Source organism: Haliotis rubra, unplaced genomic scaffold, assembly GCF_003918875.1.
Source record: "Haliotis rubra isolate DU_JTF1 unplaced genomic scaffold, ASM391887v1 Scf1012, whole genome shotgun sequence".
Taxonomy (NCBI): Eukaryota; Metazoa; Mollusca; class Gastropoda; order Lepetellida; family Haliotidae; genus Haliotis; species Haliotis rubra.
The window spans coordinates 119,479-140,601 of record NW_025764907.1 but is presented as its reverse complement, the minus strand read 5'-3'; the positions used below and the strand labels follow the sequence as shown (position 1 = coordinate 140,601).

At 41.5% G+C, this 21,123-nt stretch overlaps 1 protein-coding gene across 1 annotated transcript; it reads left to right on the top strand.

Moving 5' to 3' along the window:
• The first annotated feature begins 12,442 nt into the window (after nt 1-12,442).
• Nucleotides 12,443-19,372, top strand: LOC124269327 (receptor-type tyrosine-protein phosphatase alpha-like). Its single transcript, XM_046704341.1, has 5 exons — nt 12,443-12,605; nt 13,246-13,380; nt 15,045-15,196; nt 16,019-16,154; nt 18,447-19,372. The coding sequence occupies exons 1-5, from the start codon at nt 12,507-12,509 to the stop codon at nt 18,501-18,503; spliced, it is 579 nt and encodes a 192-aa protein (XP_046560297.1). The 5' UTR covers nt 12,443-12,506; the 3' UTR covers nt 18,504-19,372.
• The last annotated feature ends 1,751 nt before the right edge of the window (nt 19,373-21,123 follow it).

Here is a 21,123-nt window from a genome sequence, read left to right as displayed (position 1 = left end):
TCCATGTAGGCTTTTAATACTCATGATATTAGGACATTGCTTCTACTGGTGATCTCTACACAAATGTTATTTACGAAATAATGGAGGGGGTTTATTTCACGGAGATCGATATGGTGGTTTGCCAACCATTATTATCTGAGAGATATCCACCACCCGAGGGCGCGTCAGGTATCCACCAATTCGATCCCATGGTCCATCGCACAACAGTTGACAGTTCCTGGAGAAGATGAATTAATCTTACAGATTTCTACTTATCTTATAACAGTACTAAATAGCTACATGCTATATATATAATTTGCTTAAGTTCCTTTTATCATCACGCCGTACTATGATTATTTACATCATACAATATATAAGTTAACAACTCTACAGAGTTTGTTATTATATATATTTACCTTAAGTTAATCATATCTTAAGAGTAGTACTATGGTTACATGATAAATGCATTAGCTAAACAAACTCTACAGGTTTTGGCTGTATATCACGTGGCTTAAGTTAATTATATCTTAAGCCTTAATTTACTATACTCATATTGTAAAATATATTAGCTAGCAAACTCTTGGGTTTTGCTGTTATATAAGGTAGCAAAGCTTATTCATATCTTAAAGCTCAATTACTATGTTTATATCATATAAATTATATTAGCTAACAAACTCTAAAAATTTTTTTGCTTTCTATTTATTAGAATGTCATCATATCTTAAGCAATGTAGTTTGATTATAACGCATTGTATTAGCTAACAAACTCAGCGAGGTTTTTGCTTTTATATATCAACCCAAAACTTATTCATATCTTAAAAGCGCCAGTACTATGTTTATATCATATAGGTATATTGGCTATCAAAGGAAATCTAAAAGGGTTTTGCTATTATATATTTGGCTTAAGTTTCATCATATTTTTAAGCTTTATGGTTACATTATAACATGTATTAGCTAACAAACTCTCACGGAGTTTTGCTAATATATATAATGTAAGCAAAAGGTTTCAGCCCTTAAAGCTCAATACTAGGTTTATATCCATATAAAATTATTTTTAGCTAAACAGAAACTCTAAAGAGTTTTTTGCTATTGTGTATACAGATAGCTTAAGATTTCATCATATCTTAAGCGAGGTATGGTTACATTATAAAATGTATTAGCTAACAAAGGCTTCTGAGGAGTTTTGCTGTATATATATAGCTTAGGAACACAATCATATCTCTTAAGCTCAGTACTATATTTTATAACACTAAAAAGTATATTAGTTGAAAGTAGGCTCTAAAGGGGAGTTTTTGCTATATACATTTAAAGCAAAAGATCTAATCTTATCTTAAGCTTGGTACTATGAGATTTACATTGAAATAAAATCTATTAGCTAGCCAAAGCTCTACCCAGGAGTTTTGGCTATTGTATATATAAGCTTAAAGTTAATTATATCTGCCAAGCACAGTACTATCACTCATATTGTAAGAAATATATTAGCTAACAAAGCTCTACAGGAGTTTTGCTATTATATAATAATAGCTAAAAGCTTATTCATATCTTAAGCTCAGCATTATATCTATATCCTTATAAGTATATTAACTAACAAACTCACAAGAGTTTTGCTAAATTATATAATTAGCTTAAGTTTAATGCATCATCTTAAGCTTAGTACTATGTTTATATCTTAAAAGTATTTACACGTAACAAACTCTAAAGGAGTTTATACTAGCATATTAACAAGCTTAAGTCTATTAGTCTTAAGCATTGTATTAATGTTATATATGCTTTATCATAATAAATTACATTGTAATAGCAACTATATGGCAGCTGATAAGTTAGCAGCGGAAAAAGGGTTATCAGATTCAGTGCCGCTATGGAAGTTAAAGTTGTAGGGTTATTACAATCATCACAGTTCAAATCACTAATTATTAAAATCCAAAGTGTTATATATTCCCACCTCCTTTTGCCGTAAGATTCTACTAACAAAAGAAAGAGCATGAGTCAGGATAAGGAAAAATATGTAATTTTTTAGAGTATTGATTGATGGTATACTTATCCTGACTCATGGTAAACTCCCTCCCATCCTCCCCACATAACACTTTGGATTTCCCTGTAAATTCAAATGTTGGGCTCAGTATATGAGGAGAGAGTGAGGGCACATGGGTGGAGGTGAAACCCTGGTTTCGGCTTGTGGAAGGGAGGTAGCTTCGTGGTGAGTATTACTAATTAGTGATTTTACATTGAAGGGAGCTTCAATTAGGGAGATACAAGTGTTCCACTATGTTACTTAAGAGAAGAAGACAAGCAAAAGAGCATGAGTCAGGATAAATTATAAAATATCAATTTTACTCTAAAAATTACATTATTCAGGGCTTAAAAAAGCCAGGCCGTCCAGTTACTGACTTAGAAGTACCCATGATTTGACCAATGTGTGATGATGAATCAAGGGACATTACTACACTGTAAAAGCCAAAGTCACTGTGTTCTTTTAATCTGATTGGTTGAAAAACATGATCGAGATGGTATTGATTCGCGGATATTACAAGACTATTCACTCTGCGTATTGACATGTACTTTGAATATCACACACAATTGTACTGTTGCGTCATCAGCAGTGGTGATGTCATTCAAATCATATTGTGATGACGTAAAAGTGAATGACATCACAAAGTAAGAGTTCCAGATGCTGCCAGGAACCAGTTGAAGCGGCCAGCTGATGACACTTCACTGCTTGTACCATTATTCGATGTCAATGAGTGCAGATTAGTAAAACCCATGTGGGCCTTTTGGAGTTACTTTTGTGTTTACAATGTCGATAAACGCATCCTGTGTTGGCCAGTTGTTATCTCCTGAGAATTAAACCTGTCTACACAAGTTGAATATGATTTCACATTGTGTGCACACAAGTACTAAGAACTGTCATGAGTCAACTTACAACTTATGCGTGGAGACAGTTTTAGCCTTGATGTATTTTGCCCTGTGTGTTTGTGACTGACCACCCCTCTTCCTTTAGGTGCTTTACCAGACCCTATCCCCACAGTGGAAGAAGTGAGTGCTCTGCAGCCCTCGCCCGAGGAGAACATGAACAGAACCGATTCAAGAACATATTGCCAAGGTCAGACAAAGTGGATTGACTTATTCAGCTACTTCGAGGTGTTATTTTATTGATGTCGAGATGAGGTGGCGAAGTTATTGCTGAATCTGCGTGAATTTGCTCCAGTTTGATCCTTAGTCAGCAGCTGCCACATTTTCATGGGGTCCAGTGGGAAGTCATAACTTCGTATTCAGCTTACAGTCACTTGAGGGCTTTCCCTGCATGCCGGAGTTTGCATGATCCAGCTCGCTGTACTGTGATAGAGATAAAGAAGCACTACAATGCTCATTAGTCTTTATCAATGCCTTATATGAAGCTATGGCCGAGAGATATCACTTCAGTTCCAGGCATGGTATTTTGGCTGCTATTGAAACAATTTCATTTTTTATTTTCAGTCTGCATGGTTGATTTTTGATGAAAAAAGTTGCATGTACTTTGCGGCGTTATAGGTTCAAACAATAACCCTTCAGGAGTGTTGATTTAAAAACATGAAACTTTAATCAGTTTGATTTTCAGGGTGTTCTTTAATCTTAGCATGTTATGAAATCTCTTGACTTTGAATTCTTCACTTTCTCAGTCATTATACAGCGCTCCATCTGTTTTTCTCAATGTAAAGTTTGTGAATGAATGAGGCCATGCTTGTATTGGCACAAGTGATAGCTTGATGCTTGAGTCACAGCCTGGTCTGCCTCAGCATTATTAGCTTCAACAGTTGTGTGGCTTCCACAGACTTTAAAACATTCAGTTATATTACATTTTACTTTAAGAAGCCATAGCTTTTTCTTTCTGAGTTTCTTCTCTGGATGTAAAACTTTTAAAAAACACAACATGTTTGTTTTGCTTCCACGGATGTTAAACATTCAGTTACATGATATTTACAGCAATAAAGCCATAGCATTTCTTTTGTGAGGTTTCTTCTCTGGATGTAAAAGTTAAACAACAAAGCATAAATAAGTTTGTATTATTAAATCACTTGGAATAAAAGCATAAATGACATCAAGATAATAATCAATGAGAAATATCTTAAGAGGTAAGTCTATTGTGCTTGTATTCCAATAGGAGGTTTGTATGAACAAGGGTTGTCTATTTGCTTAGGTGTCATTCGTGAGAAATTATTGATTAGCATCTCAGATGTGTCACAATATATTCATAATAACAAGAATTTATTCTTCTGTAATGTTTTGGTTAAAGTGGCCAATATGGGCCTGCAGTTCAAATCCAGATGTAAACAAGGCTGATCCATTATATGGTTAAAGTGGATTTTGTGACTTCTAAATGTTGATCTGAACAAGTAAAGTTAATCTTTATAATTGTAAACGTTTCATATAGGGAGTAATGTCGTTTAATATAGGTATCAATATTCAGACATTTGTATTGATGCAGTATCTGCAGTACAACATTCACTGATCAATCAACATCTTGACGTCGCGATGACATCCCTACTGGTGCCCAGAAATGAGCGTTTTGAATGGAGTTATGATTACCTAAAGTTCCTATTAATATTTTCACCTTCCCAGTTTGATGCCCCACCACTTTGGAATGGTGTGACTTTGCTTTGCCCCTTCACCCTGAGTGCCTCTTTTTGTGCTTAAACCGGTTAAGCCCTTTCCTGTAACAGCTTTTGTTGACAACTGTACTGACTACTACATCAATGCTGTGTTCCTCCCCTGTAAGTACCCCTGCCCTGCTGACTCAGTTCTTGCTGCAACGGGGCAGTTGAGAGTGGCTGATGTGGAGGTCTATTGTGCGACAGATAGATAGTAAACATCTCACATCATTGCGTGGGTTTGTGTTTTGTTATTTACATGCCAGACCATCGTTCTCATCGCTGCCGCGGAGTCACGGTGAGTGCATCACTGCCGTAGGTCGCGGTGGGTCATCACTGCCGCGCGGTCACGGTAGTCCATCACTTACGCCAGATCACGCAGTGGTCATCACTGCATGGTTCTAATCATTACTTCGTGGGTTAACATCATCAACATTGCAAGGCCTACATTATCATCACACAGCAAATTAACATCAACATATGCAGGCCTTCGTTGTCATCACACCGTGCAGGTTAAAATATATTTTTCCTTATCCTGACTCATGCTTATTTGCTTGTCTTCTTCTTCTTTGCGGTAACTTAGTGGAACACTTGTATCTCCTTATTGAAGCTCCTTCAATAAAACGTGTAAAATCACTAATCACTACTCACCACCAAGAGTTGTCCTTCCTTCCGCTTTATCGCTGAACTGGCCACTCGTTTCCCCACATGCTTCACTCTCCTTTCGTCTTCCAGTGAGCAGGGTTGAGAGCCTGTGTCTCCTCAATGGCACTATATCCTTTGATTATTTAGTTAGTTACCTCTATTAATTCCTTATAGAGGTTTAGCTAGTATCCTTCATCAATATGGTTTGATATTTATTCGTGATTTCTCACTGTTTATTCGCTGGGTTATTCGCGGATTGTTCAGTAGTCTACGCTCATGAAAATCTGTTCCATATGCAAGTTACGTTCTCTGCTGCTGACCCGCACCTACATATGCCCTAGGTGCACTGTACCATGTTCTTTCAGCTCTTGTTGCAGTATCTGCAGAGCGCTTTACTCGCTTACTTGCATTTAATAAATATATTCTTGGTGTTTGAGGGACGCGTGCTGCTGATAGATTAAAGCGCGGAGATTGCCCCAGTCATGGAGAACTTGGCTGGAGTCCCTCACTGGTCAACTGCTTTCCAATGCGGACTGACCCTACCGTCTGGTGTTCCGCTAGAGTTTCCCTCGGCGGAGGAGAGCGTGGGGGCCATGATCAGCCACCTCCAAGAAGTTTTACCGGCATCTCAAGACATCCATGCATTTCGCCAGCCCAAGACTAGGAAGTCATTTTACCACCCAGCGCCAGACTTAGACGCCTAAAGACTGGCGTCCAACACCCGGGAGAAGTCACAGTCGTCTAAGAACTTTCTGGCCGAGATGCGTTCCGTCGCCGCAGAACAGGGCCTCTATGATGATCAGCCAATTATCATCCCGGACATTCATATCACAAAAGCGACGGTCTCAGCTACAGTGACGCTTCAGCTCTGCGGTGGCGTCAGCGCAGATCCATGGTCTACCATGTATCCAAGCGCTGAAGCAACAGATGATCGATCCCATGGGCCCGTTGCCACCAGCGCCAGATAAGGCAACATTGGTACCACGCCAGACTTTCCCAGGCTTAACTTCCATACAGCAGTTCTCCCAACAAATCATGCAAATGATGGAGCAACGCTACATGTTGGAAAAGAGACTCAGCCCTGGGTCCGAGCCTTCGAAGGCTCCAAGCGTAGACAACTTCTCTGAGGGACTCTGCCAAAGTAGCGACAAGTCTACCAACATCACAAGCGACCTTTCGCTAAGGGCGCTGCAACTTCAGCGGACCAGCCTCCCGCATGGCTTCGACCCAGTCAACCCGTTGGAGGACCCAGGCGATCAGCATTAGTGGAAGGGCTACAATCCTATCACGGACTCAGATGATCCATGCATCGGTGAGGGCGTTTCCGCGGAGGAGGAATCGCTCATCCCCTCGAATATGACTCTCGGACCAGCCTTCGAAGGACCAGCCGCCACTCCCCAAGTGCGGACTCAGATGAAGCTTGATGGACATCTACGACAGCTTATAAGACATCTCCTCATCCTGTAGATCGCAAGGGAACTCACCAGCACCTTCGGCGAACCCACAGGTCTCCCTACAGGCACAGTTCGTCGGGTCACTCACCACGCCGTTGCCCTCGCCCGATCACCACGCCAGGATCCCCTTAACGCAGGTCTCCGCAAGGTCTCCATACAGGTCACCCGCGACGCCGCGTTACTTTACAAGTCTCGGCGCAGCAGGTCTCCAGATGCATACAGTCAGGCAGGACTCCACCTCATTTACCATCGGAGGAATATCAACATCCCATCCTCAGCACTCCAGTTACAGAAGGCGATGGTGGCATCATCTTCTCGGACTCTGATATAATGCTACTGGATGGCTAGCGAGGTTGGACCTGGCTTCTCCATCTAAGAACGATAATCCGCCCCACACCTATCTTATGAGAGATGGCGGCGTCGTAGCGACTCCACGCTACCTCCGGTCGATCCCCCATTCGCTACAGTCTCACAGAACTTGGACGCAGCTTTCAAGACAGCTACTAAAGCATCCAGGTGCCACATTTGCCACAGTTCAAAAGCGCCAGGAAGTTCTCCACTCATAATATGGATCCCTTCCTCAAAGCTCAGGAGATTGATGATAGCTTTAAAGTAATCAACGCATGCCAAGGCCAAGGATTTTACAAGATTGAGGACCGCAAGCTAGCTCAGGTAGAAGCTATGACCAGAAGAATGTTCTTTGGCCTCAACAGATCTCGAATCGACAGTCAAGCGAAGCGCTCATCGCCATGAGTTTCAAGACTCCACGGCGGAGGAAGATACAGAATGATTTACCTCGGCCCTTTATGCAAAGAAGGACCAACAGTTCATGACAGATCACCTTTCATCCATCGCGCAGCATTAACTCTGGCTGCGTCGTCAAGGTCTCCCTCGCCTCCTGCAGTTGGAGTGAACAATTTACGAGGCGCCATTATACACAGCTCCGTGGTCAACTCCTGCCATCTTTGGCACTAGGCGGTCTACATTACCAATGGAAGGTCCTCCCATTTGGAATATCATCGGCCCCTGGTTGTTTACAAGAATAACGTAAACCCGTAGTCACATATCTACATCATCGGGGGGCTACTTAATGCATTCTACTACCTCTCGGCCCGGATTCAAGTAGATCAAGATCCAGGCCGTCTCAAACTACAACTGAATTTCACCATCAATCTACTCAATCAGCTAGGATGGTTAGTGAATCTACTCAAGTCGGATCTACAACCTATGCAGGACCTACAGTTTCTAGGCATCAGATTTCTCACGACGCAGAATCGCGGTCATCGTATTCAGAGGACTGATGGCTCAAGATCCAACAGACCATCCCTCAAGCCTTACTCTCTCCGTGCCCACTACGTACAGTGGCAGAGTCTGTTGGGTCTCCTCCGCCCACTCAAGACTTGACAGTCAGTGACAAACTACAGCTACAGCCCATTACAAGTCCTCATCAATACTCATCTCGATGACTTACAACCCTTCTCGGGTCTACCGAATCACCCAGACCTCATCTACTATGGTGGACCCGGAGGTCGAATGTTGCGTAAGGCACCTATTTAGCAGAGCCGGAATTCAAGACCAATCTATACGTAGGACGCGTCACTACAAGGTTGGGGAGCACATCTGGACAACCATGTAGCATCCGAATATGGAGCCAGGAGGAGAAATGTCTACATATCAACATGCTAGAGATGAAAGCAGCCATCAACGCCATACTCCATTGGAGCTCCATTCTACAGAATGCGATCTCATGGTACACATACAGACAACTCGACAGTGGCGCTTTTTATATAAACAAGCAAGGCTCAACAAGATCATTGAACTTACTACATCTCTGCTTTCAACTGTTCGACCTAATCGACGATCTGAACATCCATGTAAAAGCATGTCACATTCCAGGAGCCAAGAATGTCCTAGCAGACGCACTATCCCGGCCCAGCTCTACCATCGCCGACAGAGTGGATGCTCCATCCAGAGATATTCACAGATTATCAAGGAAATAGGAGCTCCGTTAATAGACCTATTAAGCCACTCACTTCAACAATCAGCCAACAACATTCGTCTCTCCAGTCCCAGATCCACGCGTGGACAAGCGGACGCTCTCAGCATATCCTGGGAAGGCCTAAACGCGTGCAGCGTTTCCTCCGCCAAGCGCTACTACCGAGGGTATTACAGAAAATCAGGCAGACAAAGAGCCTCCAACTGATTTTGGTCGCCTTACTGGCCAGCGAGCGTGGTTTCCCATTCTCATAAAAGAACTCGGACAACCAAATCTACAACTACCAGAGCGCGTCGAATCTACTAGTACATCCTCACACAAAACAAGCACAGATACCCAGAGGCATTCCAACTTCACGTGTGGACTGTATTAAGGCATGCTTAAACAAGAGAGGTTACTCAGCCAGAGCGGTGAAAGCAGTCACGCTTGCTTTACGCATGGTCGACACGCAACTTGTATGGCGACAAGTGGCTTAGTTTTGAGACCTACGCTACTTAAAAAGGATTTACAGCTAGAAAGCTACACATCCTCAAGTGGCAGACTACGTTTGTCACCTACGACAAACCAAGCGTCTGAAAGGATCTACACTCTCAACATACCTAGCAGCATTGAGTTCAGTGATAACTATGAGGGACGGGTGCAAAATTAACAAAGGTTCCAGAGTTACTGGCCTTGTTACGGCTCTTATAAATTGGAGGATCAGAAACAGAGATTTCAGGCTCCAGCATGGGACCTCAATATTGTTCTCAAACATCTCACTAGCGGCGTTTACGAACCGCTAGAAGCGACATCAATTGAATTTCTGACACAGAAAACACTATTCCTGTTGGCCCTAGCAACAGCAGCCAGGATGTCGAGGAAATCCATGCGCTAGATTTGAGAGAACAAGATATTGATGTAAATCAAAACATAGTGCACATGGGACTACGATGGGAGTTTTTCATCGCCAAAAATCAACTGCCAGGTCAACCGGACAGACAATTCCACGTCCCTGCACTATCCTCCATAATCGGACCATAAGATACGCTTGACCTATCTTTGTGTCCAGTGAGAGCACTAAGAATTTATCTACGACGATCCAGATTGATGAGACGAAAATTCAAACGACTGTTCGTCCCGATGTCAACAGCGACACAGACGGAAGTCTCCCGTACAACAATATCAATCTGGATAAGAACTGTCATACTACGAGCCTACAAGGCTGCAGGACTCGATCCTCCAAGAGCCTCTAACCCTCACGAAATTAGAGCACTGGCATCAACACTTTCGCTCTACATGGGAATTGCTTTCGCTGAATCACGATCATGGAGGGATGTTTCTGGAAATAGGACATGGTGTTTGCTAACCACTACCTGAGAGATATCGCCACCGAGGGGCGTCTCAGGCATTCACCATTTCGGCCCTCTGGTTGTCGCACAGCAGTTGACAGTTCCCCACAGAAGGTGAGACGTTGTCTGCGCCCGTGTTTCTCATGACTGATCAAGCCTACACTCTATAGAGTTTTGCTTCAGTATCTATGCGTTTCAGAACTAGCATAAGTGTTAAACCCAGTACATATAGTTACTAGTACTATGGGTCCGATTTCTCCACTTTGGAGTCGCTAAATCCACATTTAAATGTTAACCAAATAGGACCAAAGTTAACTGTTGTGTTCCCCCCATTAATTGGCAGCTTAAAGAACTCTTTTGTGGACAGCAGCAGAAATTAGCATAATTACAGTGCCATTATGAAGTTCCCGTAGGGGGGTTTATTTTGACGTAAAATTCACTAATGAAATCCTAAGTGCCTTTTTCCCACCTCCTGGTTCCATCGGATTCTACAAGCAAATAAGCATGAGTCAGGATAAGGAAAAATATGTAATTTTTGAATAAAATTGATATTTTATACTTATCCTGACTCATGAGGTAAGCCCTCCCAACCTCCCCACAAGACACTTTGGATTTCCCTGTAAGTTCAAGTGTCGGGCTGAAGCATGTATTCAGGAGAGAGTGAAGCATGTGGGAAACAGTGAAGCCAGTTTCCAGAGTAACTAAGCGGAAGGAAGAAGGACAACTCTTGGTGAGTAGTGATTAGTGATTTTATATCTTTACAGCGTTTTTATTGAAGGAGCTTCAATAAGGAGATACAAGTGTTCCACTATAAGTTAGCAAGAAGAAGAAGACAAGCAAATAAGCATGAGTCAGGATAAGTATAAAATATCAATTTTATTCAATAAAAATTACATAAAGGCCTTCATTATCATCATCCACTGCAGGTTAACATTTATATCTTTACAGCAAGTTAACATCAACATCATAAGGCCTTCATTTCATCATCACATTTATATCTTTACAGCAAGCTAACATCAACATAATAAGGTTAACATTTATATCTTAACAGCAAGTTAACATCAACATCATAAGGCCATCATTATCATCACACTGCAGGTTAACATTTATATCTTTACAGCAAGTTAACATCAACATCATAAGGCCTTCATTATCATCACACTGCAGGTTAACATTTATATCTTTACAGCAAGTTAACATCAACATCGCTGTGATCCATAAGGCCATCATTATCATCACACTGCAGGTTAACATTTATATCTTTACAGCAAGTTAACATCAACATCATAAGGCCATCATTATCATCACACTGCAGGTTAACATTTATATCTTTACAGCAAGTTAACATCAACATCATAAGGCCTTCATTATCATCACACTGCAGGTTAACATTTATATCTTTACAGCAAGTTAACATCAACATCATAAGGCCATCATTATCATCACACTGCAGGTTAACATTTATATCTTTACAGCAAGTTAACATCAACATCATAAGGCCATCATTATCATCACACTGCAGGTTAACATTTATATCTTTACAGCAAGTTAACATCAACATCATAAGGCCATCATTATCATCACACTGCAGGTTAACATTTATATCTTTACTGCAAAAGAACATGACCATCAATGACCACCTGTAAGCTAGTGTTACATCATTGAACTGTGATGCCTGTAAGTATAATTGAAGCATTGCTTCTATCCTATGGCTGCCATGCATCTAAGCTTTACATGACAGTTATGGACTTCCTGCTGACAACTAACACTTGCTACATTTCTGCAGAATCTCACGCACAAAGTGCTTGTGAATAACACAACTAACATTCATGTGGACATTGCCAAACTGCTGAATGTCACTTTTAACACCACTCTTCTAAAGCCATTATGTCACCATCTGTAGTCACTGATGACTATGTATATCATACATAAGGGGTATCACCTACTTGTTTAATGAGTCCTACAATTTGAATGTTTTCCCCTCCAGTCTGTTATAACATTCTCAAAACAAGACACTACTTTGTTGAATGTCCCTCTTCAAGCTAAACAGTGTATGTGTTACCATTTTAACTAGTCAGAGACAGCTGAGCTTTGTAACCATCCATTCTTCAGTCCTTTCTCAATCTTTTAAACATTTGGACCAGTTGAGTTCATCTTGAAATCATTTATGAAATCTTTCAACCTTGTCTTTACCCCAGTAAGTCTTGTGATCACGTTTACCTCTTGGGACAAGAGGTTTGACTTGAATAAGCGAATAACTAATGTTTAAAATTGTTCCATATTTGTGATGGGTACTTTCGAATGTTAATTGCATCTCGACATTTTTAATCACATTTTGTTATCATGTTGATGAAGCTTTGAATTTTATGCCTTCTGAGTCCTAGTCTACAAATCCATGTCAAGTATTTTTGTCCATGTGTACTAACATCTATGGACTCTTGTAGGGATGCACACAGAAGGACCGCTTCATCGTCACTCAGATGCCGCTGCCCAACACTGTGGCCGACTTCTGGCGCATGTTGTACGACTATACCTCTGATACCATCATCATGCTCAATGAGTTTGATAGGAACGACAAGGTAGGTAGTCCATACTTACTCGGACACCAAGTAGGGTGGCCTGCTTGTCTTACAACCACCAGTACATGTGCTAGGTTATATCTCAGAGGTCAGAGGATTCTTATATGTCAGTGTCACACTCATAGCCCTGTCTGTCGGACCCGCCTCCGTGGTGTAGTGGTTAGCAGGAGCTGCCCCCAGAGAGCGGAAGGTCGCGGGTTCGATCCCGACCGGCGTCATACCAAAAAGACGTTAAAATATGGTACTTGTTGGTCCCTGCCTGGCTCGGCATTAATGGGTACAACAAGGACTGGTCGTCTCGGAGTCAGTATACTGTGTCTGAGTGGGGTATTCATGCTTCACTGCGGCATGGTATCTCAGTGGGCTAGCACTATAAAACCAGCTTAAGTCTGGGCTAGTACAAGCAGCCGCACATACACATACACACGCATGCACGTCGTCATATGAGCGTAATATTCTCAAGCACGACGTTAAACCCAATTTCACCTCACCTCACCTGATAGCCCTGTCTTGGGCCTATATCACTTTTTCTAACATATTGAAGTGAAACACTGTGGAAGAACTGTAATATTGTTCAAAATGACATTACTCCCAGGCCTATGTCATTTACTTACTTTAGATGTCTGTTTCTGTGTTTTAGTCGTGTGCCTTGTACTGGCCGGAGGAATATGGCTATACAGAAGAGTATGGCCCCCTCAACGTGGAGCTGCTGTCATCCTCTGAAGCTGACCCTGACGTCACCATCCGCATCTTCAAACTCAGCCATCTTGTCAAGGTAGTACTATTTTGAAAATGTACACGATCAGTTATTTTGTCCTTCATGCTAAATTCTTCTGATATATCACATTGTCCTGTCTCTATTCTGGCACTGCTCTGTTTGTTTCATGCTGTTCTGTCATTTGTTTTGCCTCACATGTTGTTCCTCACTCTCATGCTGTAGTGCCAGCCAGCTAGTCTTTGTCATGCTGTTTCAGTACTGTCATGCTGTTTCAGTACTGTCATGCTGTTCTGTTGATGTCATGTTGTTCCATTACTGTCATGTTGTTCCATTACTGTTATGTTATTCCAGTACTGTCATGCTGTTCTGTCACTGTCATGCTGTTCTGTCACTGTCATGCTGTTCTGTCACTGTCATGCAGTTCCATTACTGTCATGCTTTTCTATCACTGTCATGCTGTTCTGTCACTGTCATGCAGTTCCATTACTGTCATGCTTTTCTATCACTGTCATGCTGTTCTGTCACTGTCATGCTGTTCTGGCTGTCATGCTGTTCTATCACTGTCATGCTGTTCTGTCACTGTCATGCTGTTCTGGCTGTAATGCTGTACCATTACTGTCATGCTGTTCTATCACTGTCATGCTGTTCTATCACTGTCATGCTGTTCTGTCACTGTCATGCTGTTCTGGCTGTCATGCTGTTCTATCACTGTCATGCTGTTCTGCCACTGTCATGCTGTTCTGTCACTGTCATGCTGTACCATTACTGTCATGCTGTTCTATCACTGCCATGCAGTTCCATCACTGTCATGTTGTTCTGTCACTGTCATGCTGTTTCTATCACTGTCATGCTGTTCTGTCACGCTGTTCTGGCTGTCATGATGTTCCATTAATGTCATGCTGTTCTGTCACTGTCATGCTGTTCTGTCACTGTCATGCTGTTCCAGTACTGTCATGCTGTTCTATTACTGTCATGCTGTTCTGACTGTCATGCTGTTCTATCACTGCCATGCAGTTCCATTACTGTTATGTTGTTCTGGCACTGTCATGCTGTTCTGTCACTGTCATGTTGTTCCAGTACTGTCATGCTGTTCTGTCACTGTCATGCTGTTCTATCACTGCCATGCAGTTCCATCACTGTCATGTTGTTCTGTCACTGTCATGCTGTTCTATCACTGTCATGCTGTTCTGGCTGTCATGATGTTCCATTAATGTCATGCTGTTCTGTCACTGTCGTGCTGTTCTGTCACTGTCATGCTGTTCCAGTACTGTCATGTTGCTCTATCACTGTCATGCTGTTCTGGCTGTAATGTTGCTCTATTACTGTCATGCTGTTCTGTCACTGTCATGTTGTTTAGGTCACTGTCATGCTGTTCCAGTACTGTCATGCTGTTCTGGCTGTAATGTTGTCTCTATTACTGTCATGCTGTTCTGTCACTGTCATGTTGTTTTGTCACTGTCATGCTGTTCCAGTACTGTCATGCTGTTCTATTACTGTCAAGCTGTTCTGGCTGTCATGTTCTATTACTGTCATGTTGTTCTATTTCTGTCATGCTGTTCTATCACTGCCATGCAGTTCCATTACTGTCATGCTGTTCTGGCTGTCATGCCATTTTATATCTGTAAGTCTATTCTGTATTTGTCATGCTGTTCTGTGACTGTCATTCCATTCTGTCACTGTCATGTTGTTCTGTATTGTCATGCTGTTCTGTTCTGCTGCAGGGTGAGGAGAGAGCAGTGAAACAGTTCATGTTCAAGTCATGGCCAGACTACCAGACAGTGCCCAACTCACGGACAGCTCTACTAAGGCTGCACAAACTCACCACAGACTGGCTCAAGCAGAACGGCAAAGGCCCAGTCACAATACACTGCATGTGAGTAATCACCTTCACATCTTAAGGCCTATCGCTATCACTGTGCAGAGTTGTCTCCCTTGAGCATGTCAGAAACCCATGATCATTGGTTCAAATCCTGGTACGCCCTGGTATTGTTTCCAGGTCAGCACCCTGCCTTTCTTTGTGGGTTTCACCCACGTAGTATACATCTTAGACCTCCCAGCTGATGCTGACATGCATCAGATGACTGTAATACTCTTCAGAGCATGGTTGAACCAAACATACTCACTCGTGAAGATCATAGCTTTTTCTCAACATTTTCTTCAACTTCCTATTTGTCAAGGAAGAAATGTTTTAATCTATCTACTTCAAAGATTAGATATTCGACAGCAATATGTTTTTCCATGATTTGAGAAATTTGTTATTTTGATGTTATTGTTCAGGATACACTAACAGATTGACAGCTTGTCCCTGATTGCTTTTGTTGATGGATAGTGTGGCAGCTTGTCCCTGATTGGTTGTATTGATGGATAGTGTCGCAGCTTGTCCTTGATTGGTTGTATTGATGGATAGTGTGACAGCTTGTCCTTGATTGGTTGTATTGATGGATAGTGTGGCAGCTTGTCCTTGATTGGTTGTATTGATGGATAGTGTGTTACATCACATCATACTCATCATTAAGTTGGGATAAATTTAATTTGTCGTAATATAGTTCACATAATGCCTATAACAAAACTAAGTTCGCCCATTCTCCCAAGAAGATTATGGTATTGCTATTAAGTTAGACGACAGCTGCTTATTGTAGGAGCTTAATTGTTCACCCTGAAGAAGCAAGCAGACAATTTGTTATTGACTGTCCAGGAATGGCGCCAGCAAGAGCGGGGTGTTTGCTGCCGTAAGTCTGGTGCTGGAGAGACTGAGCCTGGACCAGGAGTTGGATGTGTACCAGACCGTCAAACAGATCCGCATCAACAGACCACAGTTCATTGAGAACTATGTAAGTTGGCAGTCAGAGGCTGCATTATCACTGTGATGAGGAACAATAACTGAGAAATATGAAGTATATCTGGGTAAAACACTAGCCTCTTTTGCATTTAAAACCATGTCATATTGATTATGAATTGGCCAGCATCTCAAATATCAACACAGAAGACTCACATGCATAGAGTCTGGATGCACGTTCCACAGTCATGGCTGTAACATTTCTGAAAGTCACATCATGTCATAAGGTAAATAATTGATAAAACGAAAATCTATTAAACAATTAGAGATAAGTGTTTAAAACACACACTTGAAATATGGGTTCTTTTCCACACCATTTGGTACCATGTCCGAATTGTCTTCTTAGTGTCATAGGGAACTACTTTGGGTTGGGAATCATTGCCAGGGCACAATGGTTGGAAATAGGCCAGTGATGGAATTGTTGTTCATGCTGTCAGTGGTGGTGAGGTGTCTAGTCCAGAATTTATGAATCATTCGACTTTATGGATAACAACTTCTTATGTATTGCATTGAGCGACATTTTGGTGTAGATTCTTTTAGCTTGATAACGGTTTAAGAATCTACACTGAAATGTCACTTTATACAATAAACAAGGAGTTGTTACCCATAAAATCTAATCTTTATTATTGACTCACCAACTAGCCCATGCTTGTTGTAAGAGGCGACTAATGGGATCAGGTGGTCAGACTCACTGACTTGGTTGACACATGTCATTGGTTCCCAATTGCGCAGATCGATGATTATGCTGTTGATCACTGGATTGTCTGGTCCAGACTCAATTATTTACAGACCACCACCATACAGCTGGAATATTGTTGAGTGCGGCGTAAAACTAAACTCGCTCACTCGCTCAAGGCTTCATCACTCCCAACCACAGCACTAAAGTACTGTCGGAAATAGAAAAAAAGGGTATTTTCTCATTTATCTCTACAATTTATGTAGTTGATATGTGCAAGTGTGAAATATCTCTTAAACTAAGTTTGGCCTAACTACAGTCTCAATGGTAGGGACACAAGAAACGTAGAAAAAGGTCTTTACTGAGGAGAGATTAGTGCAGAAATGAGCAATGCAAAACAAATTATTTGGAACAGACCATGGCTGTATGCAAATTAGTGTGCGACGATATTGTATTATAAAGGACACTTTTTAAGTGACCAATTTGAAATTAGACGTAGCTTCATTATAAACGATAGCTGGCGTAAAAAATAATAACTTTCATGCTGAAACTATTAAGGATGTAGCTACCATGGAGTCTCATTGTCACTATAAAAAGAAACAGATAGGAGGGTTCGTCTCAAAACCAAAACCTGGACGGGTGTCGCAGACGATCGTTGGGGTCGGGCTTGGGGATAGGGATATCAGCTAAGACACGATAATCCTTTAGGGCAATTATACTGGGGAAGTACACTGCATGTCATAACAATTTACAAATAATATCCAGTCCTGTCGATCTTCGCGATCGGCTGGTCATGCCACCTATATATTTTGAGACATTTAATACGATGAGTTTCTATGGTTATCAGGTATCAAACTCTTTTACATATCTCAACATAAACTTTATGAAAGAAAGACACTTAAGCTGTTAATCAATAGATGAGGCATAGTCAACACACATGAAAAAGCACAAAATATCTTTGAGATGACCCCAAGTGCTCTGGGCAGCATGTGCATTTCATGCCAGGTGAGTCGACGGTCCGTCGTCATACCTTGCTGAGCGACCAAATTGCCATCTATAGTCTGATCTATTGTTTTCAGCAGCTATTCATATTTTTTCTAAGTTTTGCCCGATTTTACGAGTAAACATGCTTTTCTGGATATTCTATTATGCATCCCACTGAATGCTGAAGTGGGTTATTTCGACATATGCTATTTGCAGTTGTGTAAATTTTAGGGATACAGAGTAAGAGCCTAAAAACAGTTTTTTTTCTATTTCCGACAGTACTTTAGTGCGGGAATATTGATGACTGTGACATGAAGTAACCCTCACTCACTCACAACAGGAACATAAGAGGCGACTAATGGGATCGGGTGGTCAGGCTCGCTGACTTGGTTGACACATGTCATCGGTTCCCAATTGCGCAGATCGATGCTCATGCTGTTGATCACTGGATTGTCTGGCCCAGACTCGATTATTTACAGACGTCCTCCATATAGCTAGAATATTGCTGAGTGCGGCATAAAACTAAACTGACTCACTCACTCACAACAGGAACAGGTATGTATTAATATTGTTATGTTGAAGCATATACAAAGAACATTTCACTCAGTGTCATTGGTTCTTTTACAGGAACAGTTCCAGTTCTGCTACCAACTCATCATGGAATACCTTGACAGCCAAGAGTAGCCATAGCAACCGTTGATCAATCATAGCAACATTCCACGGTTACAATAACCACCATCCCAGCATTCCATAGCTCAAAGCAAATGCTTGTGATGTTTTAGTATCTCAAATTGTCATTTTCAATTTTACAAACCATGAAAGCTTTAGTCAGTGTTATGTAATGGAGATATTACTTTTGCTCAGATTTATATATATGTTGTACACCATCAGGATATTTTAACAAGTTGTTTATTGATTGTATTTTCTGATATGAACTTAAGAGTTAAGATATTTTTAATTGTGTTGACTTTTAAAGATTGTTGAATTCATTTGCATCTTCTGAAAGGTTGTTATATAAGTTACCTATGTCAAATTTGTTTATTTGCCAATGGTTAATTTGCAGATGTTAGGAAAGTAGTATGTTCAGAGACAACAGGTAGTATATTTCCCAGATTATGCATTCACTGCTTATATGATGTGTCATACAAAGTTTATTAACTGATAGAAGTATTACATGTATGTCTGGAGCTGCCATCAGCAAGGGCTATACTGTACTCTGTTGTGAGTGCATACTAAGGTTGTGATGCAGTGTGACATACTGTGAAACCTTGTGAATGTGGAACCTGTTATAGTGGACACTAGGCGTCTGAACCTTGTGATTCTGTATTGTCTGTGTCCAAGGATACAGTCCTACTGATGGTGTCCTCGGATACAGCCCTACTGATGGTGTCCTCGGATACAGTCCTACTGATGGTGTCCTCGGATACAGTCCTACCAATGGTGTCCTCGGATACAGTCCTACCAATGGTGTCCAGGGATGCAATCCTACTGATGGTGTCCTCGGATACAGTCCTACTGATGGTGTCCTCGGATACAGTCCTACTGATGGTGTCCAGGGATGCAATCCTACTGATGGTGTCCTCGGATACAGTCCTACTGATGGTGTCCTCGGATACAGTCCTACTGATGGTGTCCTCGGATACAGTCCTACCAATGGTGTCCAGGGATGCAATCCTACTGATGGTGTCCTCGGATACAGTCCTACCAATGGTGTCCAGGGATGCAATCCTACTGATGGTGTCCTCGGATACAGTCCTACTGATGGTGTCCAGGGATGCAATCCTACTGATGGTGTCCTCGGATATAGCCCTACTGATGGTGTCCTCGGATACAGTCCTACTGATGGTATGCAGACATACGGTCCTACTGATGGTGCCCAGGGATATAGGTGATGGTGGATAAACTCAGTGTTGGCATCCCTATGCAATGGAATTGTCATCAATACATCATCCAACAGCCTGTTCATACATCCATCAACTCATATGCATCCATTATAGTCATATGTACATACACAGCTCATGGTATCATATCCAGTTTTCAAATATTGGTAATCAAAACGTAACATTAGATCAGCAGAGTGTATTATCTCACTATTTACGGTATATTAGCAGTTGTCTGCATCAACTGCTCGAGGTTGCATGAGCGTGTGTCTGAGAAATTCACTTCACCAGCACCAAATTGGTCATTGAGTTAAGTTCATAATATCTTTGTATGCAAAAAGCATTTACTGTATATTACCATTGCAAAAGGGTATTTACAAATGTATCAGAGGGATATATTCCTGCTTTAGACGCTAATTTATTTTTGCACTAGTGACACAGCCAAGTATTGATTGCTGAATATAATGCATGAAATTAACCATTGCCATTCATTATGTCAGAAATAACAAATAATGATTCAATGAGGCTATTTTTCCTAAGAGGTTTTTCTTATCTTATGATTTGCTAAAACATTTTGCTCCAGTGGTTCGAAGTTAATTTTTGAATGATCATTTTGTGCCATTCTGTGCGACTCTTACACTATGGGCTTCCTATGGAGGTTGTCTGTGTTATTGCCTGTTTACTGTGATGAGTGTTTGGATACAGGACCTGTATCATTCTTCATGCCATTACTGTCACATTTTTGTCTTTCATTAGTACAAGTGCATCGTCAGTCCTTCTCCGGTGTGTAAACATGGCACTCTTCTATCACTTGAAAACATTTCTGGTGTCCCCTGCCGTGATATTGCTGGAATATTGCTAAAAGCGGTGTTAAACCATACTCACTCACTCACTCACTATCACCTAAATACAGCTGCTATGCATAGTAGTGAAGTGTGTCTACTTAAAGCATGGTATCACAGGCCACAGAACTCACATGAGCTCAACTCGTTTGATATTTTGTGCAAACCATAACGCCTGATACAGTGACTCTAAGGCCATGGCTCATGCTGCCATCAGATATACAGTGAGACCCCGGATATCCGGACACATTCGTTTTTGCGTAAATCGTCTGGATAACAGATATCCGGATATCTGGATTTCTGTCTTCCAGGCTAAGGTGTTGAATATACACGTCTGGTTTAAAATCACTTCCAAAACAGAATGGTCGTTTTGATTTGCCAATTACAATTCACTCTGTGCCAGATAGGCCTACTAATCACCACCAATACCCTGGTGGTCGGTCATTAATCCGGATTAGCAGACCTTGTCTTGTGTCAAAACACGTGGGACACTCGCGGTTCACTTCACACGGTCAGTGGAAGATCAAAGCTTCGTGCGGATACGTGAGTCAAGTTTGTGTTGATTTACCCGGTTGGTTTGTA

What these genes read in the sequence shown, in the direction of transcription:
- LOC124269327 (XM_046704341.1), top strand. Translation starts at nt 12,507, where the DNA reads ATGCCGCTGCCCAACACTGTGGCCGACTTCTGGCGCATGTTGTACGAC. An exon ending in AACTCAGCCATCTTGTCAAG is followed by an intron (nt 13,381 to 15,044) that starts GTAGTACTATTT and finishes GTTCTGCTGCAG; the next exon opens with GGTGAGGAGAGAGCAGTGAA. An exon ending in CCAGTCACAATACACTGCAT is followed by an intron (nt 15,197 to 16,018) that starts GTGAGTAATCAC and finishes TTGACTGTCCAG; the next exon opens with GAATGGCGCCAGCAAGAGCG.